This window comes from Cryptotermes secundus, unplaced genomic scaffold (assembly GCF_002891405.2).
Source record: "Cryptotermes secundus unplaced genomic scaffold, Csec_1.0 scaffold247, whole genome shotgun sequence".
In the NCBI taxonomy this organism is placed as follows: Eukaryota; Metazoa; Arthropoda; class Insecta; order Blattodea; family Kalotermitidae; genus Cryptotermes; species Cryptotermes secundus.
The window spans coordinates 2,262,465-2,283,807 of NW_019740656.1; the positions used below are offsets into that span (position 1 = coordinate 2,262,465).

At 42.3% G+C, this 21,343-nt stretch overlaps 1 protein-coding gene across 11 annotated transcripts in view; it reads right to left on the reverse strand.

Moving 5' to 3' along the window:
• The window catches only part of LOC111872382 (collagen alpha-1(XVIII) chain), a 378,674-nt gene that overhangs the window by 164,437 nt on the left and 192,894 nt on the right, over window positions 1-21,343 (reverse strand). The window contains exons 1-2 of one of the 11 annotated variants that reach the window (XM_033754678.1): window positions 14,967-15,527; window positions 779-1,194 (exon numbers count right to left, since the gene is read on the reverse strand). The exons of 8 other annotated variants lie outside the window; for them this stretch is intronic. In XM_033754678.1, the coding sequence (XP_033610569.1) occupies window positions 779-958 (180 nt within the window). In that variant the 5' untranslated portion in view covers window positions 959-1,194; window positions 14,967-15,527. Of the gene's footprint in view, window positions 1-778; window positions 1,195-14,755; window positions 15,528-21,343 lie in introns of those variants that run through there. 2 more of the 11 variants (XM_033754677.1, XM_023866212.2) reach the window with 2 other exon arrangements.

The window sequence follows — 21,343 nt, forward strand, 5'->3', positions numbered from 1 at the left end:
CTATCTGTCTATCTACCTATTTATCTACCTACCTACCTACCTACCTACAAGACAAAGCTGAAACACAACAAACCTTTTATTAAAATATCGAGTCAGTAAACTGGTCGCAGAAAGCGGGATAGCTCAGTTGGTATAGTGACGGACTACAGGCTGGACGGCCGAGGTTCGATTCCCGGCTTTGGGCCACACCCAGCAACCTATCCAATGGTTACTGGGGGGACAGCGGCCACGGCGTGAAGCTGAACATTCATCTCCAAGAATAAGTGGATCTATACATCTCGTCTCCCATACGCCTTCATGGCGTAATGCTTAATTAAGCACAGGGACAACTTTACCGTTTTACCTTTAAAAATGGTAACACTCAACTACTAGCAAAGAGTACAAGAAAATAGGAACAAAGGACTACTCAACACACTCTGAAGAGAGGGCAACAACAGATGCCTCAGCTTCTGCTTGCGCTCAGAAGAAATATACAGGGTAATTCATAAGTCCCTCCGGAAACCCTGACAGTAATTTAGAATCACACTGTGGGCCAAATACATGTGATTCTAAATTACTGTAGGGGTTTCTGGAGGACTTATGAATTATTCTGTATATGGCATAATTTTAATATTATTGGATATGATTTTAAAATTATTCGTACGAGCCTCTGAAGATGGTCCTACAGGACCAAAATGTGCAAAGCGACATCAGTTAGGGTTTCTTATGTTTGTGGCTTACCTTGTTCCTCAGTAATTTCCAGTGTGTCTGCAAATGGAAGCAATAAGGGCACAAGTACCTGCGAGAAGTTGATGGCGTCGAGACGCTGATGTAAGCCGTAAGAGGGCCCGGAGTAATCTCGGGTATCGGTGTCGAACCAACCCAGGACGCTGCCGATGATAAGAATCAGAGCGAGGCCAAAACCCGACACCAGCGCCACTGTCACCACTTTGGAGCGAACAGATATCACCATCGCCATGTTTCCACGTGGTTATGATGTCACTGACACGGATTAATTTATTTTCGCACCATTTTTGTAATCACCTCATCTGATCATAGTTTTATCAGACATTTTTATATCACTCGCGATTCCACATTCTTTTTTTTTTCTTTTAGTTCACACACACACGCACAAAATCAAATTCACTGCGATACGATCCAAATGAAGTCACTTTACGTGTGTAACAAAACGAGAAAATGTTTTCTGAATTGGCGCTATGCAAGAAACCAAACATAAGAACACAAACAAGCCTTAGCAATAAACAATAGATAAAAAGACTTTAGTCCATAATGTCGTATACAAAATTCTCATAGGAGTTATTTGCAAATTCATTAACCCTAAAAGTGCCAAATGTCGGAAATTTCGACGTTCGCAAACATTGTTACATCTGCTTGTGCCAACTACTGAAATTTAATTTGACCCACATAGTGCAGCAATATTTGGAGGGCACTTCTCCTTAGTTGTGAGAAAGTTTCTAGGATTATATATTTACCCATGGGAAGAGCTGCCCTGATTGGCTAAAAGGGCACTTCACCACTGCAGGTACTAAACTTGGATTTGTAACATTCCTCTTACTTCCAGCATGTTCAGACATCTACAATCTTAAGTAAAGTAATTTTTATTATGGGTCAATACGACTTGGAGGAGAGGCTGGCTATGAAATGTTACTAAAAGTCATACAATACTGGACTTAAAAGAAAAAACTGTAGAGGCTGGCAGTACGTTACAGACAGACAGACATAGTGATTTGTAAATACGTAAGTGTTAATAATATTAAAAAATGTATTAACTTATTGAGCTCAGAACACTGAATCAGGTACAACTTAACTTACAATTTAAAATCCGATAATTAAAAATTAAACAGGATATTACGGTCATGGAATAAGTTAACACAATTTAAAGGAAACATATCTAAGTGAGATTTGAGGCACTCGTGGCGGTAGGGGTATTCTTGGACATGCCGCAGTGTATGCGAACGGAGAAAACCTCCGATTATAAGGATAGAAGAAGGGGCAGCAGGTTCCTCCGAAACGACAGTATATACCTACATAACTAAAGGTTCCACATCCCAGAAGACTGATTCCAAGATCTACAAAATTCACACAGCAGAATGTTTCTTGAGAAAGTCTCAGTTGTTCAAGAAATTTTAAGCATTTATGGAACCCTAAGGTTCCTTGCCGTGTTCACAAAAGCACATCGCGGATCCATATCCTGATCCAGTTAAATCCAGTCCAAACCCTCCCAGTTTATTTAAGTGTAATTCGACGAGTTATCGCCTTGAGTAAGAACGGGTGAAAATTAAAATCCTAGTGCTTAAAGGGAATACACACAATGAACACACATGGAGTGGAGATACGGCTCCATGCATTCTCAATCTCGGCACTAGACATAGCTAAGTGGTTACCTTCACGCTCTGGCCGCTTTACCCCCGAGGAAAGGGCTCCCCGTATCCACCGGATAAGAGGTTGGGTGGACCCCACAACCGGTCTGCACGCTCTTTGCCCCTGCCAGAAAAGGAATCTCCGTCGTCCAGCCCGTAGCCCGTTCCTATATCAACTGAGCTACCTCATCTCAACTTCCATACGAACAACGGAGCTGTCAATATGTAACGTCAGGAGGCAGGATGGCTGATACATGACTTGGAAAGAGTTTGGAAGGAAAATGTGGTACTATACCAACATTCTAATAGATACTGAGGAAAACCATTCAAATCCTCAGTCAGGGTAGCAGGTGTCACAGTCGAGAATCTAACCAGACACCCCCCGAATACAAAACCACCTGTAGCCCAACTTGCTTCACAGGTTAACACAACTGTACACAGATCAGTGGCTAGCAATGTTCAGAAGCGAAGGCACAAAAGTAACGTCAAGAAGTGTCACAATGGGCAGCTGACATGCGGAGTTCTTACCGTGAGGTCACACAATCATCCTCTATCCCGACGCTTCTCGAAACTTGAGACTTAAAGGAGACGCCTCCCCTTTTTAAAAGTGATCGGCGCAACACCACCCCCCACCATAGAGCTCCCGCCCTCCCCACCCAAATCTCTTGTCCAATTCCCCGAAGAGCAAATAACAATAATTTAAAACGGCGTCACGGACACCAAACAATGTCTCTCAGTGCGACGCTGCTATTTTTGCAATATCGCAGGAATTGGTGGCAGCGAGGGGTGGGGGTACGTCAGGACAGGAGGGAGGGGGGTTCACATTGCCACCCGATAAGAAAATGGCAAGTTCAGTCCATCGGACGTGAAGCAAGGAAATTCGCGGAACTCCGGTGCCAGGAACAAAGGAGATTAACGAAATGAGATGGAGAAAAGGTTAATTTTCTTACTAGAACCGATGGATCGGGTTCCATACTCATCAGCCTACAAAACAGGCAGAATTATATCTTTAAATTTTATTTTAATCTTTGCGTTCTTTTGCATGGAAGACAAAAATATTCCGAAACGAATTACACGTTTAACGTAAGATTCTAACAAATAACTTCACAACCAAACGCAGAATCACCAAAATTACAAAAGTCGAAGAGTTTTATTTGGGGGGCTGTAACGCCGTGTAGTTTGTTCTACGTCAACTGATGTTTCGGAGGATCATGTCGCATCCATCTTCAGGATATAAGACAAGCAACAAACAAGCGTGAAACAGGTGGCAAGCACAGCGTGCACCAGGCTTGTGTTATTATCTGACCATGAAGATGGAAGAAACAAGTTCCTCCGAAAGGCCGGTTTGTACTTAAAAGATCATACGGCGGTATATCTGGGATGACAGAACTCATCAGAAGACTCGGATGTTCATGTCAAGAGAAGAAAATGTTCATCGGTTGCTTAACGATGCTGTCAGTTGTTAGAGTTAATACAGGGTGATTCTAAATTATTGTGGGGGTCTCCGTGGCCTATAATTCTTAAACCGGAAGCAACAAAATGAAACTGCTTGATTTACTGAGTTACACTTTCATATTCCGTAAGCAATTTTATTTTGTTGTTTCCGGTTTAAAAATTATAGACCATGGAGACCCCGACAATAATTTAGAATCACCCTGTATATTGTGCCCAATTGCAAAATAAAGATGGACGATGAATTGGAAAATAATTTGTAAGAAAATAGTCGTGGCCTACTCAGATAATACCCCGGAATTTGCTTGAATGGAAACCAGAAAAATCATGGGAAACCTCAGCCAGAGTATCTATTGTCCTGACCCAGGTTCGAACCGAGCTCTACACGAATGCGAGTCTACATTATCACCGCTACATCAATCCGCCTGTTGGAAGACGAAAACTTGTGGACCAATTAGTCGCGAACAGGTCTTTCAAAAATTAAAATCTAAAAACGTTCAATGTTCAAATTTAGGAAAGGAAAGCTACAAAGGGCAAAATTCCCTCTGTGCTTATCAATCGGTCACCACGCCAGTAAGACGTACTGGGGAATGGAGATGTAGATCCATGTATTCTTAACCTCGACACCAGCTGGAAATAGGCGGTCTCCTTCACCCCTTTGCCACTTTATCACCGGTAGGCCCCATTGGGGAGGAGACCGGTTTGGGCCCCAGAGCCGACCCACATGGATTTGAGAAAATATCCATGTCGGGAACAGAATACCAACCCTTCGGTCATTCAGTGCGCGTCCCATACTGTGGACAGGTGGATAATGACGTCGCGTAGTTTGGTAGGAGGTTCCCACCGTTTCGGCGGAAAAGACAGCCTCCATGTTCAGCGTGACTTCTAAACTAATAACCGCTCAAGAATTCTGGAATCGTTCTGCCTTTTACAGAACCCAGCGGTTTACTACCATGCTCAGAAGTTCCCGCCAATGGCCCCTATTCCGAACTACATCATTGAACTGACAAGCCCGAAACAGGTTTATCTAAGATTCATTTATCTGTGTGCATGTTATCTAGTGCCGAGGTCAAGTATGGTGGAGCTATACCTCCACTCCTCCATATGTCTTCATCAGAAGAACGAATTCACTTTATCTACGTCTATGTGTTACAAATTACACTTTTCTTCATGTTTCCCGACTAAAATTTTGTATGCAGTTCTATTCAATTACATGCGTGCTACTGTGTGAATAAAAGCCAATGTTCCTTCCCCAATTTGTTTATCTGCCCTGTGGGCTGTATCTAAACAAGTGCAAATCTCGCACCATCCGCCTTCAGGACTCATGTTAGTCTTTACGCCCTCCTCCTATTCCCACTTCTTACCATCCCATGCACCCTACCTACCTACCTATCTACCTATGGCTCTGCAGTCATTTTGTTGGGCCTTGGCCCTTAATTATTTGCACAGACGGTAGGAGTCCTTGGACGGGGGATCAGCCCGTCGCAAGGCCTCTGCCTAAACATAGGACAACATAAACAGAATAAACGCACACGGACAGCCATGCTTTAAGTGGGAATCGAGCCCACGATTCCAGCGTCCGAGGGAGCGTAGATAGTTCATGCCTTAGTCCGCGCGGCCACTGTGATCGTTGCTAGGCAAAGAATCAGTAAACAAGCATTCTCACCAAGTGAGAGGCTGTTTTCTGTGCGGTCCGTGCCGAGGAGTTATAAAGGGACGAAGAAAGTCGTCTGAGTTTAGTTGATCTTAGAAGTTGAGAGAGTTCGGTTGAAAAAGAAAGTTCATGTGAGTCAGAGTGCTCAAGATCGCAGTTCAAGGTGACTGAGAAGAAATTACAAGAAAAGAATTACGCGGTGAAAATAAGAGTACATGTGTAATTTGGAGTTATAGTGAGACGGTTATAAGTCCGTCGCCAGGATACGACTAGTGAAGACTGAGAACCCTAGTGCGTGTGTAACGGTGAACTGTAAAGTGCGTAGAATAGCGATAGCGCTGTACTGTCTGTAGTCCCGAGTTGTGTGAATGTGTTTGGTGGCAATAAATCCAATCATTCAATCCAAATCCCGTCTTATAAGACAGACAAAGATTCCTACACGTGATAGTGTACGAGTATAACACGTCATGAACGAGCGTGGAGTCTTTTTAGTTTCAGAGTATCCTTTCTATTCTGTGTGCACTGATGCAGACGTACCATGTGTAGTATGCTACACAAAGGAGAAGGTTTACTATTGACTATTTGTGAGTGTTATTAGTGAGAGATGGCGTTAATCTCGGGCAACATGTAGAAATGTAAAGGAATAGGCGAGAGAACACGAGTGGCTAATAGTACCGAAACTTATGCAACAAATATTGCGAGTTCCCGTTGAATTCTCAACGGGTGATGTATTAGTAGGCCCGTATGTATATGACTACAGATATTCTGGGGTTCGGATTAGCGGAAATGTAGTTGTTAGTGGCACATTAATGTAAAAGTATGGTAATCATTGTTTATGGGAGGCCATAATTACGTTTGTGGACCACAGGGCAATAGACTGCTGACGTAACAAACGAAGCACGTCGCATCAGGGAGGGATGTCGCTAGAAGATAACTGAATCTGACCCCACATGCAATATTTTCAGCTCACATTCTGCATAATGTTGACCTAACACGTCGCTTACAACTATTTCAGAATTCTCTGTTGTACGAGGAACAGATATTCCAAACAAAAGTTCAGGCGAATAACATTTAGGAACTCCAAAAACTGCCCCAGTTCAGAAGGTGAGGTGCAGGCTCCTCGAAGGGCGGCCTCAGGTTCAAACCTAGGTAAATATATCTGTGATTCGTGATGGATAAATTGGCACCGGGAGCAGGTATCCCCTCCTCTCCCGATCACCCCATATATCATCGTCCCCTGAGATGTGCCATCTATATTGCTGGCATGTAAACCCGTTGCTGGGCAACGGCTCCGTAAACACATTTCCAAAGAATATGCTCACAATAGTAGGACATCCACTGCTAGGTAAAGGAGCAATAAACAAGCATTCTCGATAATAGAAGACGGTGTTTTCCGTGGGGGTCGTGCGGAGTTGTTATAGGAGGGCGAAGTCAGAAATAGAGACAGAGAATTGAAGGAGTACAATGGGATTCAGTCCAGTCCAGCCGGAAGATGACAGCGTGTCAGTGATTTGTGAACTGTTGTAACCAGTTGTATATAGGTCCAATAAATGCGATCATCAAATCCAAAAACCCGTCTTATTAATCACGCAAACCCCCGGGGCACGTGACTATATCTAAAAAAGAACAATTTGCGTTCATTGAAACCCAATATTTAGCAACGCCACATTTGGCATCACTGTATATTCTGCGTTTCCTTGTCTACTCTCCTCTTCGTTAATTCCTTCCAAACAACAGTATGTGTATGCCTCAGGCTCCAAGTCTAATTAAAGATACTATAATATTGAAATCGGTGCAGTGTCGTTAAATAAGCTATGTAAAAGGTCACGAGCTTAAACCTGGATGACCTGTATTTTAATCCATACAGTAACATGATATTAAAACATCCGCCCAATTCCATCAATTAAACCTGCCAAAAGCCAGCACAGACAATCAGGGTACTCGTAAACCGCTGATAATGGATTTATATACTCTGTGCTTTTTTATTTAAAGACGGTTAAAATAGTGTTTATAGTTCCATTATGACACCGCCATATTTTATACATCCATTGAAACTGCGTGCGTTATTCTGTGTTCTCATGTGTCATCATACATAATATGTTCCGGCTCACTTCCCCCCTCACATCGCCCCCCCCCCGAAAATCCTCATTTGCATCGAATTGCATTCAGTATCTGGATTTCATGTTCAATTTTAAAAAAAGTACATGTACATCATAATTTAACCATTTAATTATACCTTGGCTATTTAGGATAAATATCAATTAACATAATGAGACCGGAAGTAAATAAACCCACTGATTTACATGACCCAATTGTCACAGGTTTCCATGCACATGCCTCAGATTAATAATTCCATGTACGCAAAGCAGCTTAACCCTAAACGTGCCAAGCATCGAAAATTTCGACATTTAAAAAAAATCCCTAATATATCTAATAGGTAAAGTTATCCTTGTAACTAACTAACTAATCTCTACGACATGAAGGCGTATGGGGCAGTGGATGTATAGATCCACATTTTCTTGACCTCGACACTAGTTGGAGGTGAGGGGTCAGCTTCATGTTCCGGCCGCTCTACCTCCGAGGAAAGAGCCCCGTGTACCCATTGGATAGGAGATTTGGTAGACCCCAGAGCCACTCTTGACAACGTGGAGAAGAGAAAATTCTAGACCCTACCGTGGCTCGAACTCTGACCCCTCCGTCGCCCAGTCCGTAGCAAGTGGCTATACCGACTGAGCTATTCTGGCTCCTTCCCTAGTACATCTAACAGCATGTATAACTTCCCATATAAACTCTCTGTCCAGGGAGAGATAAAACTATCCTGGTTACAGTTATCCGAGATCCATCTACGTTCTTCCATGCTAATTCTGAGACAGTGCGCTAAAATAGATCACAAACATTTCAATACCTTTCAGCTATTAATTCACAATCATCTTCCTATTCAAAGCTTATGTAACCTTACATGCACTTAGGAGAGACACGCTTCCTTACTTGAGCGACTCAGGCACAAATGGCGTGATATACATAGGTGTATATATGTGTGTGCTATAGTCTGCCCACATCATCGTAGAGGGTACGTCATAGCTCGAGATGGAAACTTGACGGAAGAAAATTCCCATACGCACAACGATATTTCCCGTGTGGTGATTTCACGTCTCATTGTGTAAAAAAGAAAAAAGTAAAGCTATCCCTGTAACAGGCCGTGGAGGCCCATAGGGTTGTAAGACGTCGAGGCTCCCACATTTTCTAGACAATCGCCTCACAGATGGCGGAGAGTTTGTCAGCCTTATGCGCCGGCCGCACTTTACTCCCAGGAAGATTCCTAGTACTCATTTCTGTTAGAGGCTAAGTCGACCCCAGGGCCATAATGCAGCTGAAAGGATTAGGTCAATTGAAAAACACACTGACCTCATCGGGAATCGAACCCGCGACCTTCCGCCTTGTAACATAGTGCCTCAACCAACTGCGTTACCGCGTGCACCCTCCCATCTTACATACAAAATAGAATATAACAAATTTCTAACAGCCTCCATCACATGTTGATGATGACGCAACATAAAAATGTTCCAGGCAGTGTATAAAAACATACGGAACCACCTTCATGAAGCACTCTTCTTGAAGAAGGCAATATTTATTCAACTACTCCAGATTTTAACTTCTCTTTATATCCCAACGTTCATCAGCGAGCTCTAAACATCCCTGTAATGGACCCCATGCAGTGCCAAATGGATCCATCCTAAACCCTCATATCATATTCCTTTAAGAACCACTTTAATATTATCTTCCACTTCTTTCTTTGTTTCCCCGCTCTTCGCCTTTCTTTATATTTCCCAACTAAACATGTGATATGAAATTGCCTGGATTTGTGGCTCTCACGGCTGAGTATAGTTCGGAGACAGCCAGATGTTTCGGAAGGATATACTGCCTCCATCTTCAGGATTGAATTGTACTGTAAACAAGAAACCAACAAGAAAACTTTCTGGTTTCCATATCTTCCTCCTGAACACCATGCTGCGAAATATATGTCGTTATAAGCCAGGAGACCGTATTATTTACGTTAAAATTATTAAATGTTTGCTAATTTACGTCAAACAGGAGTCCAATTTAATTAAAATTCATCTCCTGATGTTCGAAATATTTGTCCACGTCGAGATTACATTTATCCAGCTTTGAACGCGAACGCAAACTGCGACACTCCAGTCGCAATTCCGCGAAGAAGAAATAAAGAGAGTTAGAGGCGCGTCATGTTCTGAAGCTTCAGCAGCAGTATCTGAATAACAGCAATACGATATGCACTCAGTTACCCACGGTTCAATGTTCTCGGAAAAGTTTACGAAAATCAGTTAAGAATACCGTCTTCTGAGATGTAGCGCCGTGTAGAGCTTATGTGAACCGATGTTTCGGAGAAAAATATCGCCTCCTTCTTCATGGTACAAAAATCCGCGAGCTAGGAACCAGCATGAGCAGGTGGCTGAAAATGGAGGCGATACATTCCTCCCGAAACGTCGGTTCACAGAAGATCTACGAGGCGCCACATCCCAGAAGACGGTATTCTTCATAGTCACCGCCGTGAAACCCTCAAATCTTACTTATTAAATTATTATCAATTTTTATTTAAAAATTTCAACATACACCGAACGAAAACATAAATTTGACTGACTTAATGAATGACTAATTAGTCGAAGATTACTGTTCTTGGGAAGTGTTTCCATGTTTCGGCGGAACCTACTATCTCCATCTTCAAGTTACTACAAAAAGGAAAAAGTACAGGTAACTCTGTACCAGTCTGAGCGGTGTCACGTTCCATAAGACAGTAATCTGCACATTCAGTGCCGTGTAACCCTCACGTGGCGCATCAGGAAAGACGAAAAGGAAGGAATAAATAAAAATTGGAAATAAGAAACAAGGGAATGACGAATACACGAAGAAAAAGGAAAGTGGATGAAGGAAGAAACAGGAAAGGAATGTATGAACTTAAGATAAAAACATAAAGAACATAAGCAAAGAAGCAAAATGAAACACGTAAATAAATAACTGAAGAAATAAAACAGGGTTATGACGTCACTAATCACAATCCATGTATCTAAGTTCACAGCCTCACAATGACGTCACCATACTTTGTCTGTGAGAACTCCTTTTTTCAGTTCCTACCCATTTTCGTAAGCCAATATCATAACTTATAGTGTATCCTAAGGAAATTGCACTTCCTAGCAGAATCAAAACTGATCAGGAAATATCTGTCCCCCTGATGAAACTACTTCGATGCAGTTGTGGGGCTGTAAAGCCGTTGTAAGGGCACATGAAACGAATCACATCACCGCGAGGACTGGTCTTGCAGTGACGCTCTAGACGTGTATTTACGAGGTTGCGGCTTCGAATTCAGGTCACGACAGCAGCTATCATGACTGAAGACTCTCATGGCTTTCCTGAAGGCGCGTCCACATTACTCGTGCTCGTGCTCGCCAGGCTTGTGCTCGTCGGGAGACTCGTCTGGCTTTTACTTGTGCTCGTAAATCTTCGTCCACACTACTTCAGTTGCTCGCCAGGCTTCGGCGCGTGAGGATCCGTATATTTACTCGTAGTGTGTATAGGCTGTAGTCGTATTTTAATTTATTGGCTATAGTTTTTAAATTAAAAATTAAAATTTGCTTGTCTGGTGACTTGTCATATCGTCCACATTACTCGCGAGCATGAGCACGAGCACGAACACGAGTAATGTGGACGCGCCTTAAGACACCCAACCTAACTCACGGGATACCACCTGGAACAGAGAACGGGCGTTTCCTTCCAAATCCTTTCAATTCATCAACCATCCCGACGCTGTAGTGCCGATACTGAGAGCGTAGTTAAATAAGGCATGAAAAGGATTACTTCCAATTGAAATAATTGTAGGGATCGAGTGATTATTGTGACTTCTCGTACAGAGGTTCCGGGTTCGAGACTAGCGTCGGAAGAAAGCTTATACTGACTGTGAATTTTCGTTCATCCCTTCATCAGTCTCTGCAGAAAAATTATTGGGATGCTTTAAATAGACCACGGCCGATTCATTCTATTTGTCATCATATTTAACAGTCACATATCCACAGTCAGAAACATCATCGTTAAATATATACAAAACCAAAGAAAGGTTTAATTAAATAATTAACAAATGTTCATGTTCCCGTCTTCTGGCTTATGACAACGTAAACGGACAAAGTCGGCTTGAGCGGTGAAGCTACTGAATTTTCCGCGGGAGAAGCCATGCTCGAATCTCGTCCGGAACACCGAGTATCCTGAGTGAAGCATTCCGTGCTTTTCCTCAGCTCCTCTATGAAAAAGCCAGGTCATAACCGCTTCCTTCCTAATCCCCTCCAATTCATTTCACTAACCGCCCTGCCTTTCGTGCCAATACAGCCTGAGTTACTGTCAGCGTCTTTAACTAAATCATAGAATCACAAGTTTCGGAGGACCGTACTGCCTCCATCTTCAGGAAAAATACTTCTGCCCAGAAGATGGCGACATTATGTTCGTCCGAAACATTGATAACTACTTATCAGATCATACGTTGTCATAACCCGTGTAACTAAATTCGCAGAGCTGAGTCCTTCTCGAGAAGCCGCCAGTTGTGCAGCTATTCGAGATAATCCCAGCAATTTATGGAACCCAAAGGTTCATTACCGTGTTCACAAAAGCCTTCCACTAGTCCCTATCCTTAGATCGATCGATCCAGTCCATACCATCCCATTGTCTCTAAGAACCATTTTAATATTATCCACCCACCTACTTCTTGGTCTTCCTTGTGACTTCTCCACCAATAACCTACATACATTCCTCTTCGCCCCAATCGTGCTACACGCCCTACCCATCTTATCCTCCTTGACTTGATCATTCTAATGAAACTTGGCGAAGAGTACAAGTTATGAAGCTCCTCATTATCATAAACCAAATGTTCATAATATTAATGTTCACTGTGGGAAGAACCTCAAATCTCACATCACATTACAGGAAGCGCACCATGACCCAGTACAGATGGACATAAACTCCATCCACTCTACGAACCAGGTGACGTCACGTCCCGTGCACACAACCTCACGCAAGACAGTCCTCTGTAAGCATATCCGAATATCTTACCGACGTAAGTATACCTGGTGAAACTCGAACCCACTAACTTGATGACGCATCCTCGTTCCCACAGCAGATGCAGTATACGCGTGTACTTGTCGAAAAAAGCATGTTGTTCGCCTGCAACAAAGCGATTAGACTGCACGTGTCACTGATGTGTGGGAGAAGTTGCAGCATAAAAAAGGCGAACGAAGCATCACATATCATGGCCAAATGAATCGTGCATATTCGTCAAAAGCAGACATATATAAAACAATTAAATAAATTTAATTCTCAAGTCGGAGAGTTCCCATCGTCTCAACAGTTCTGAGACCCGGTGGAGACAGTTCCTTCCGTCCATCTGTTCGAGAACTGCAGAACAGATTTTCATTACGTTTCGTATTGTGGATTGTCACTAAAATCTATGGTAAAAATGTAAACAAAATGATGGGCAGTTTACACGAGATATATAGGCCTTTTTTGCGCACATCTCGAACATTACTCCTTAAACATTTATCGCAGTGGAAAATGTTTCTATCGAAACTTACAGAGAAATTAAACGCGCATTTTATATCCAGTACAAGTTTTCGGTGTTTTGAGGGTTTTGAGATAAAAAAGCAACGATAGTTATGCTACACGTGTAATTCGTAGTTTGTACAGCAGTACACTCCTCACGCACGGTCGCCATTTTGACTACTGAAACCAGCCTCTGAACATGCGCATGCGCGTCGGCTACCTAGACTGTCCTGAAGTTGGACTGTGCTGCTACCTAGTGATACACATAAGAACCCTATTATATCTATTACAGCGGTTTTACTTCCATTTCTGTTCTATTTACTGACTTTCCCTCGTATATTCAGCCGAGAATAATGGTGTTCCGCACATGCGCGAAGATTAACGCCAATAAAGAATGGTTTTAAGAGAAATACGCTGATTACCTGAACAATCAACAATGGCTTTACGAACACACGCGAAGATTAATAATAATCCCGAAGATTAACGAACAATTAATAAGAACTTTCCGAACAATCTCGAATATTAACGAACAATCAACAGGGAACTTTCCGAATAATCCCGAAGATTAACGAACAATGAATAAGAACTTTCCGAACAATCCCGAATATTAACGAACAATCAACAGGGACTTTCCGAACATTCCCGAAGATTGCCCAAGATCCTTATTCTCGATAATAATTAGGTACAGCTTTTCCCCATTCGTGTTTACAGAGTTGCATATATAGAAATACAAATTTCATTAAAATATAAACATTTCTGAATAAATGCTTGTCGCAATAAATACTCATGCACGGATGATAGCGTTTCGTTAATTCCTTCCGATGAACGTATCTGTTAGACGTAGGCTTGCAATAGGTTCTGGTGTCCGGAAATAGAGATTAAATCCATCCCAAGTACGTTTCTACTAGGATCTGATGAAGTCAGCCTCCGAAACGTTGTGTTCCTTTAACCAAAATGAGACTGTATGCAATATCCAAGATACAAGTGAAAACATGTCATAGAGTCACTACTTGTAGTTCCTAAGAGTGGATATAGTAAACTTATTCTACTGTTAACAAACAAACAAAAAAACAAACTCCATGGAGATGAGTCCATAAAAAGCCACAAGTTGCTTACCCGCTAAAGAAATTCAAACACTTCAAGGGACCCCAAGGTTTACTGCCGTGTTCACAAGAGTCCGCCACTGGTCTATAAGCCAAAATGAATTAATGTTTTTCAGATAAATTTTAATATTATACGCTACATATACGTCTAGGTATCTCTTTCCTTGAGATATTCCTATCAAAACTTTGTAAGCACTTCAACCCCATACGCGCTACATGCCCTGTCCATATACTATTGTTAATGGTATCAGAATTGTATATGATGAAACTAGTATTCACAGTGAATATTTTAATATTTAATAGCCGCTATTTCCTTGATATGGCTCCTCAGTTATCCTCACGAGGCTGAATGGACCCCCTTCCAGACCCATTACTTCTCATAAAATCTGGTAGCGCTGTGAATCGAACCCGTGACCTCTGGATCTGTAACCAGGAACTCTGACCACTTGACCACAGAGGCGGCCACCTTTAAGGTATGTGATACCCACAATTACAACTTCCCTAGGAGAAACTTAGGTCGCTGTTTCTAACAGTATTAAAAATAACTAAAAGTTCCTAGTTAGTAATAAATACAATTTTAGACACAAACGCACCCACACGCTTCCGCCATATTAAATACTTATGTAACAGAATGTCCTTTAATTATGTCACACTTTTGTAACCTCGCTTTTGAAGCCACGCCTTCTGAAGTCAATTTTAAACTTCTACAAAATTTATTCGTAACAAACACGCATGCGCGGAAAGTTCACTTCAAACAACTTCATTCAATACTTGCTCCATTGAAATCGAACTTCACTTGCTCACCAAAAGCTGTTAAGATCCACACATCGCGTGGTGCAGACACCGAAAGATTTCACAGTATCAAACTCAACTAAAAGCGGTTTAAATAAGAGGCGTAATTCGCACATGCGCACAAATGTAAAGTAACATGTTTACAGATTCTAAACTTCGATATACACTTCAAATAAATTATATTTCTGTGTCATTTCGAACATGTATCTCTTTAGATGCTGCTTCATATATTTTCAGGATCCATCCACACCATTGAAGTCATACTTCAACTGTTTCGTATATATTTAAAATCTTTTTCAACAGTAATGTCTACATATTTATCTCTGATTTCAAACTGTAGCTAATAATACGATATCATAGCACATGTAAGTCACTGTATTGGTTACGTATTGAGCTCTGGTATTCTAAACAGATCTTCCTGATGCCTATGACTCATACATCCAAATCGGAACCAACGTGTTGCATCCATAACGTTCACAGAACCGGATAATCGATAATAAGAAAGCGTCCATTAAACGTAATCGGCGCTAAATAATTCGTCACGCGTCCGACCATGCGTCCGTTGAGAGCGCATTGCTGTCAACAAGTTTCAAGACAGGAAACGCGGAATTTCAGAAGCAACGAGCATAAGGAGAGAAGGGGAGAGGAAGAGGCTAGTTCACACACAGCGCATGCGTAAGGTGCAGCGCAGACTCGGTTCACAAGTTCAATCCCTTCACCAAATACTAATTTCTGCTGTGTTAGAATAGTTTATGCCCTCGTTCAGTTACTCACATTTAGAGAATTTACTCTTCACTTTCATGTTTTACTTCAGTATCTCCTTCCATATGCAGAACACTAACTCCATATAGCACAGTCGTTAAGGAGCTGGTAGTTACTCAGCTGGTCAAGCAGTTAGCATTTTATAAAACCTCAAAATCAGATAAAGCGTTCATCGCCACTGAGCCCGGCTGCACGGCGGTAAAGTTCTTAACGCGTGTTCGACGAGTACTGGGTTTGAATTTCGATCGTGACGTCTGTTATCATGAGGTTTCTCGTGTATTTCCTCAGCCTCTCCATGCAAATGCCGTTATGGTACCTCGATCACGCTACGGCCGTGTCCTTACGAATTCTTTCCAATTCATCATTCTGGAATCATTCAGCAGTATATAATTTAGTCACGAACAGCATCGTATAATAAGGCACAAAATAAAAAACCGACAATGTCCCCTATCCTGAGCCAGATGAACCCAATCCACATCGTCCCATCCCATTTCTGTAAAAAATCCAATTCAATAATATACCGGTACTCCCAGCTTAGTTCCTACAAGTGGTTTCCATTCATCAGGCTTTCTGCAAAAATTCTGTAAGCACTTCTTCTGTGCCATGCATGTTACATACTCCGCCCAATTCATCATCACTAATTTTATCGATTTAATAATATCTTACGAGAAGTATAAATTATGAAACTCCTCAAATCTAGATTGGTTCCTCCACCCCTTTAAGTGATTTTATCCAACTCTGAACTCCCAATAAAACTCTACCTACAACCCTTCACTCCTCCATCTCTAACTCACAGAGGGGTTTGGATAAACCCGCCATAAAATTAATCTGAAGTACCAGAAGGGGGCCTAAATCCATCGATGGACTCTTCTGAGTAGCTTCCACCTGAAGAGTGAGACAGAAACCAGTCTCCGAAACGCTGTGTGTTTTAAATAAAACCTGGACCATGGATAATGTCCAGAAACACAACAGTTGTAAGTACCAGACCGTTAGCAAAACTTTTCTTTCTAGTATATAAAGTTTCGCGCTCACGACCAGAACTTCTAACACATACCAACCCAAGTGGGACACAAAACTTCCAGACCAGTGTTTTATACGTATAACCCTTTCCTAGGAGCACGACATAACTACCCGAGACTGGATGGGACTTCGTGCCAAATAAAACTAACTAACTAACTAACTAACTAACTAACTGGTGTTTATAGCAAACGGGGGTTGAGTTACCGCTTTGTGTTCCTTGTATATCCCTACACCTCGCAAACAGTGGCGGATGTGGCTGAGATCCACGCGTAATAACAGTTAATTCAGGTTTATCTATGGCACAACAACGCCGGCTGTCAAACCTCGTTCTGTGACTGCCACATACAGGAGGTCAAAGGGGTAGGGACAAGAAGGGGGGTGGGGGGGGGTGAATGGAACAGTGGACACACGTGAGAAGTAATTCCTGAATGGACGGCTGAACCATACAGGCTGAATTCAACCTTATTCGCAATACCAGACAGCACTGGTAACCCGTGGCAATTATCACTTTTACCAGTAATTATGAATAATTTTTTTTCTTGGCACTACAGCCCCAGTGGGCCTAGGCCTACCTCCATGAACTTCTCCGTTCACTTCGGTTTTTCTAGATCTTACACATTCGGTAGGACTCGTTGGGCGAGTGATCAGCTCGTCGCAAGGCCTCTACCTGTACACAAACACAGAAAAACGCACACACACATCCATGCCCTGAGTGGGATTCGAGCCCACGATCCCGGTTTCCGAGCGGGAGAAGACAGTGCATGCCTTAGACCGCTCGGCTACCGTGACGGGCGATTATGAATAACTACCGCTCATTATTATTCATAATTACCAGTAAAATGATTACTGTCACCAGATTAATCATATTTACCGCCTATTTTTGTAATTCCATATAATCGTCTGTTATCATTCATGATTACCAACAATTCAGTTTTACTGTAACACACATCTGAACATACAGCACTTAAAAGTTTTCGTATAAATTTGGCAATACTGTCATTCACAGTCAGTTGCCAAAATGGCGGCCACCCTTTCAGATTGCACAGTAGTTAAGTGCGGAACAGTCAATCGAATTTAAGTGTCACGAGGAGTTAAACCAAATTAAACTTAACGTAGAACATGTGCACAATATGAGTAAAGTAAAGCTATCCGTGTACCAGGCCGTGGAGGCCCATAGGGTCGTGAGACGTCGAGGCTCCCACATTCTCTAGACAATCGGCTCACAGATGGCGCTGAGGTTGTCAGCCTTATGCGCCAGCTGCCCTTTAGCCCCCAGGAAGATTTCTGGTATTCATTTATGTTAGAGACTGAGTCGACTCTAGGGACACAGTGCGGCTGGAAGGAAATGCACAAGAGTTTATCAACAAAACATGCGTGTAAATGTTGTGTTCATAAACACTCGCAGAAATTGAGGCATGACCCAGTATACGGGCCGCACCAGCAGTTCAATGTCATACTGAGCTTACTCCAGTACGTTACATTAAATGTGTGGCCTGAACGTCTGCCGTGGGACTGATTATGTCACAGCGCCTGGAAAACTACTGTACCGTACAGCATAAACTTTTTTAAAGCTGCACTTACATTAGACTTATTTACTGGAACACCCTCCTACACACTGGCAGCAGTTTTCTGATCCCATGACAATTAGAATCAGTTAAATGCGCTTGGAAACCGGGATCGTGGGTTCGAATCCCACTCAGGGCATGGATATTTAGTTTGTGTGTGTGTACATGTAGAGGCCTTGCGACGAGCTGATCACCCGCCCAAGGAGTCCTACCGAATGTGTAAGATCTAGAAAAACCGAAGTGAACGGAGAAGTTCATGGAGGTAGGCCTAGGCCCACTGAGGCTGTAGTGCCAAGGGAAAAAAATTGAGGGCAAGCTAAGAACATGGAGATTATTGTCTTCTGAAACAGAATTTCTGAACCCAAATTGCGCTGAGAAGTGTCTGAACTCTGCACCGCGAACCATTACAATTACGTACAAAAATACGAACATATACATCGTACATGTTAAATTTGAATGAGACGGAACAAGAACACAGTTTCGGAACATACATGCGTACCGCAAGACAAATATAATTCATTCTATAGGAGGCTGGGTAGGCCCCGGAGCCGGTCTGGACGACATTGAGAAGAGGAAATTCTTGACCCTATCGGGTCTCGACCTCCCATACCTCGGTCGTCCAGACAGTAGCCAGTCGCTATACCGACTGCGCTATCCCGACTCAATAATAATAGCAGTAATTTACTGCATTAATATTTTACTCGACTACATAGTTCGATTTTACGAAAACCATCAATAAGTGCATAATTAATGACACAGAAGAATAAGAAATATTTGGACTATCTACAATAGATGAACAAATGCAGCTGGTCTCGCATCCATGGCCATATTTATAATGTTGATCGTGTAAAGAGACCACAGTTAAGTACGAAAAGCGAAATATTTTCTTGGAGTAGTGCCAGATTCAAAGTGTGACATATCAAAACTGATTTATAATACTCCACATACATTCTGTGTAATAGAAATGATTAATGCATGATGAAGGGGTATTCGAGCGTTCATTTAAGTTCACAGGAATTAAATACGAACCACTGAAAAAAAAAATTAAAAATACTGTCACGTGTAAGTGTGACTATTAGACGGGGTTTGGATTGCATGATTGAATTTACTGACACCACTAGGAACTACAAATAAGTACAGAGCTATCGCTAATCTCCACACTTTACAATTCACTGTTACACCAACTAGTGATCTCAGTCTATTACAATCTTCACTAGTCGTTTCCTGGCAAGGGATTTTAACAAAGGAACTCTAACACTTTCACTGAATCACATGCTACAATCATCACTGCACTACAGCACACACAAATTCTGCTCTTCCAGACGGGCTTTCAACTTGTCATCTCCTCTCAGTCATCTTCGACTGCCGTCCCAAGAGACCCCCACAATTATTAGATCAGTGGGCCTGGGATCCTCGTTATATAGCCTCAGGGCGGCCCCAAGAGGAAACACGACCTCCTAACAATTTTTCCATTGTCACAGAGGTGTGTTCACCGAGCTGTTAAATGAAACGGTAGTTCTTCTATTGTTACGTGCGTGTTCAATTCCGTGGAAACCTATTTATCGAACCGTTGCCTAGCAATGAAAGTCTACTATAGCTCCGTTATTCCAGCTTTCAGACGTCATTTCACAATACGTTTTTTAAACCATTGGCATTACATTTCAAGGTAGTTTTCTCGAAATAATCGATTGGCTTATTTCCATATGTGTAATTAGAATCTGTCGTGGGCCGGAAGTTGAACCCCCTGTTTTAGAATATGATGCCATGCAGTTTGGTATATAGATACTAACGTTTCTGAGGAACCTTCTGCCTCAGTCTTCACGGTAGAAGACACTGACGCCAACATCTTCTCATCCATTTCATCACTAATCTCCTTATCAACGCTTTCCTCAGATGTACCAACTACGAACATCCCACATCCTCTTGTACGCAGCCAAGTGGTCAAGACAAAACAGTCAGACTATAGAAAAGTTCGTTTCATTGAATGCACTTCATGACACGGATACAAATGTAGATGGGGAAACATTTACAGGATGCGGAAGTTGAATTGGTAAGATACATTACGTGGATTATTATTAGTGGCTTCTTGTTGGTTTTTGTTGCCATACAAGGCACAGAGCACAAAAGTAGCTGAATAATTTATGATACACGCACTATGGCTCCGGAGTCGACTCAGCCTCTAACAGAAATGAGTACCAGGAATCTTCATGGGAGTAAGAGCAGCCAGCACGTAAGGCTGACAACCTCACCGCCATCTATGAGCAGATTGTCTAGAAAATGTTGCGACGTCTCATAACCCTATGGGCCTCCACGGCCTCTTACAGGGATAGTTTTATTTACTTGTAGCTTATTTATCTACGCTGTCAGGAGTTGAGATTATACAGCGTCAAGACAGAATGACAGAGAATAATAAACTTCGAAGGGATGTGGAGGAAACAACAGTACCCTGACTGAGGTAATATTCAGCCGTTTGGCTGAAGGAACCGAGGAAAACCATGAAAAATTCAGTCACAATCTTCTGAAGATTCGAACCGTGCACCTTGCATTTATTCTTCAGAGGTAAATCTACCCCTGCAACAGGCCGTGAAGGCCCATAGGGTTATGAGACGTCGAGGCTCCCACACATTCTCTAGACAATCGGCTCACAGATGGCGGTGACGTTGTCAGCCTTACGCACCGGCCGCCCTTTGCCCCCCAGGAAGATTACTGGTACTCACTTCCGTTAGAGGCTGAGTCGACCCCAGGGCCATAGTGCGGCTGGAGGGATTAGGTAAATTGAAAAATCCAATGACCTCATCGTAACTCGAACCCTCGACCAGCTATGCTACCGAGTGCCCCGCGTTTATTCTATATTCAATAAGAAAATATATAACATATATCCATTTGTGAATTTACGTGAAATAGGATTTATTACGTTTCAATATGGCTCAAAATCAGAATCACAGAATAATTTTTAGTGAAATTCGCGAGCAAGGAAATCTAAGAATATCTGTGAACTGGTTTAGTCCCTAACACTAGGTCACAGACTGAGGGACAGAAAGA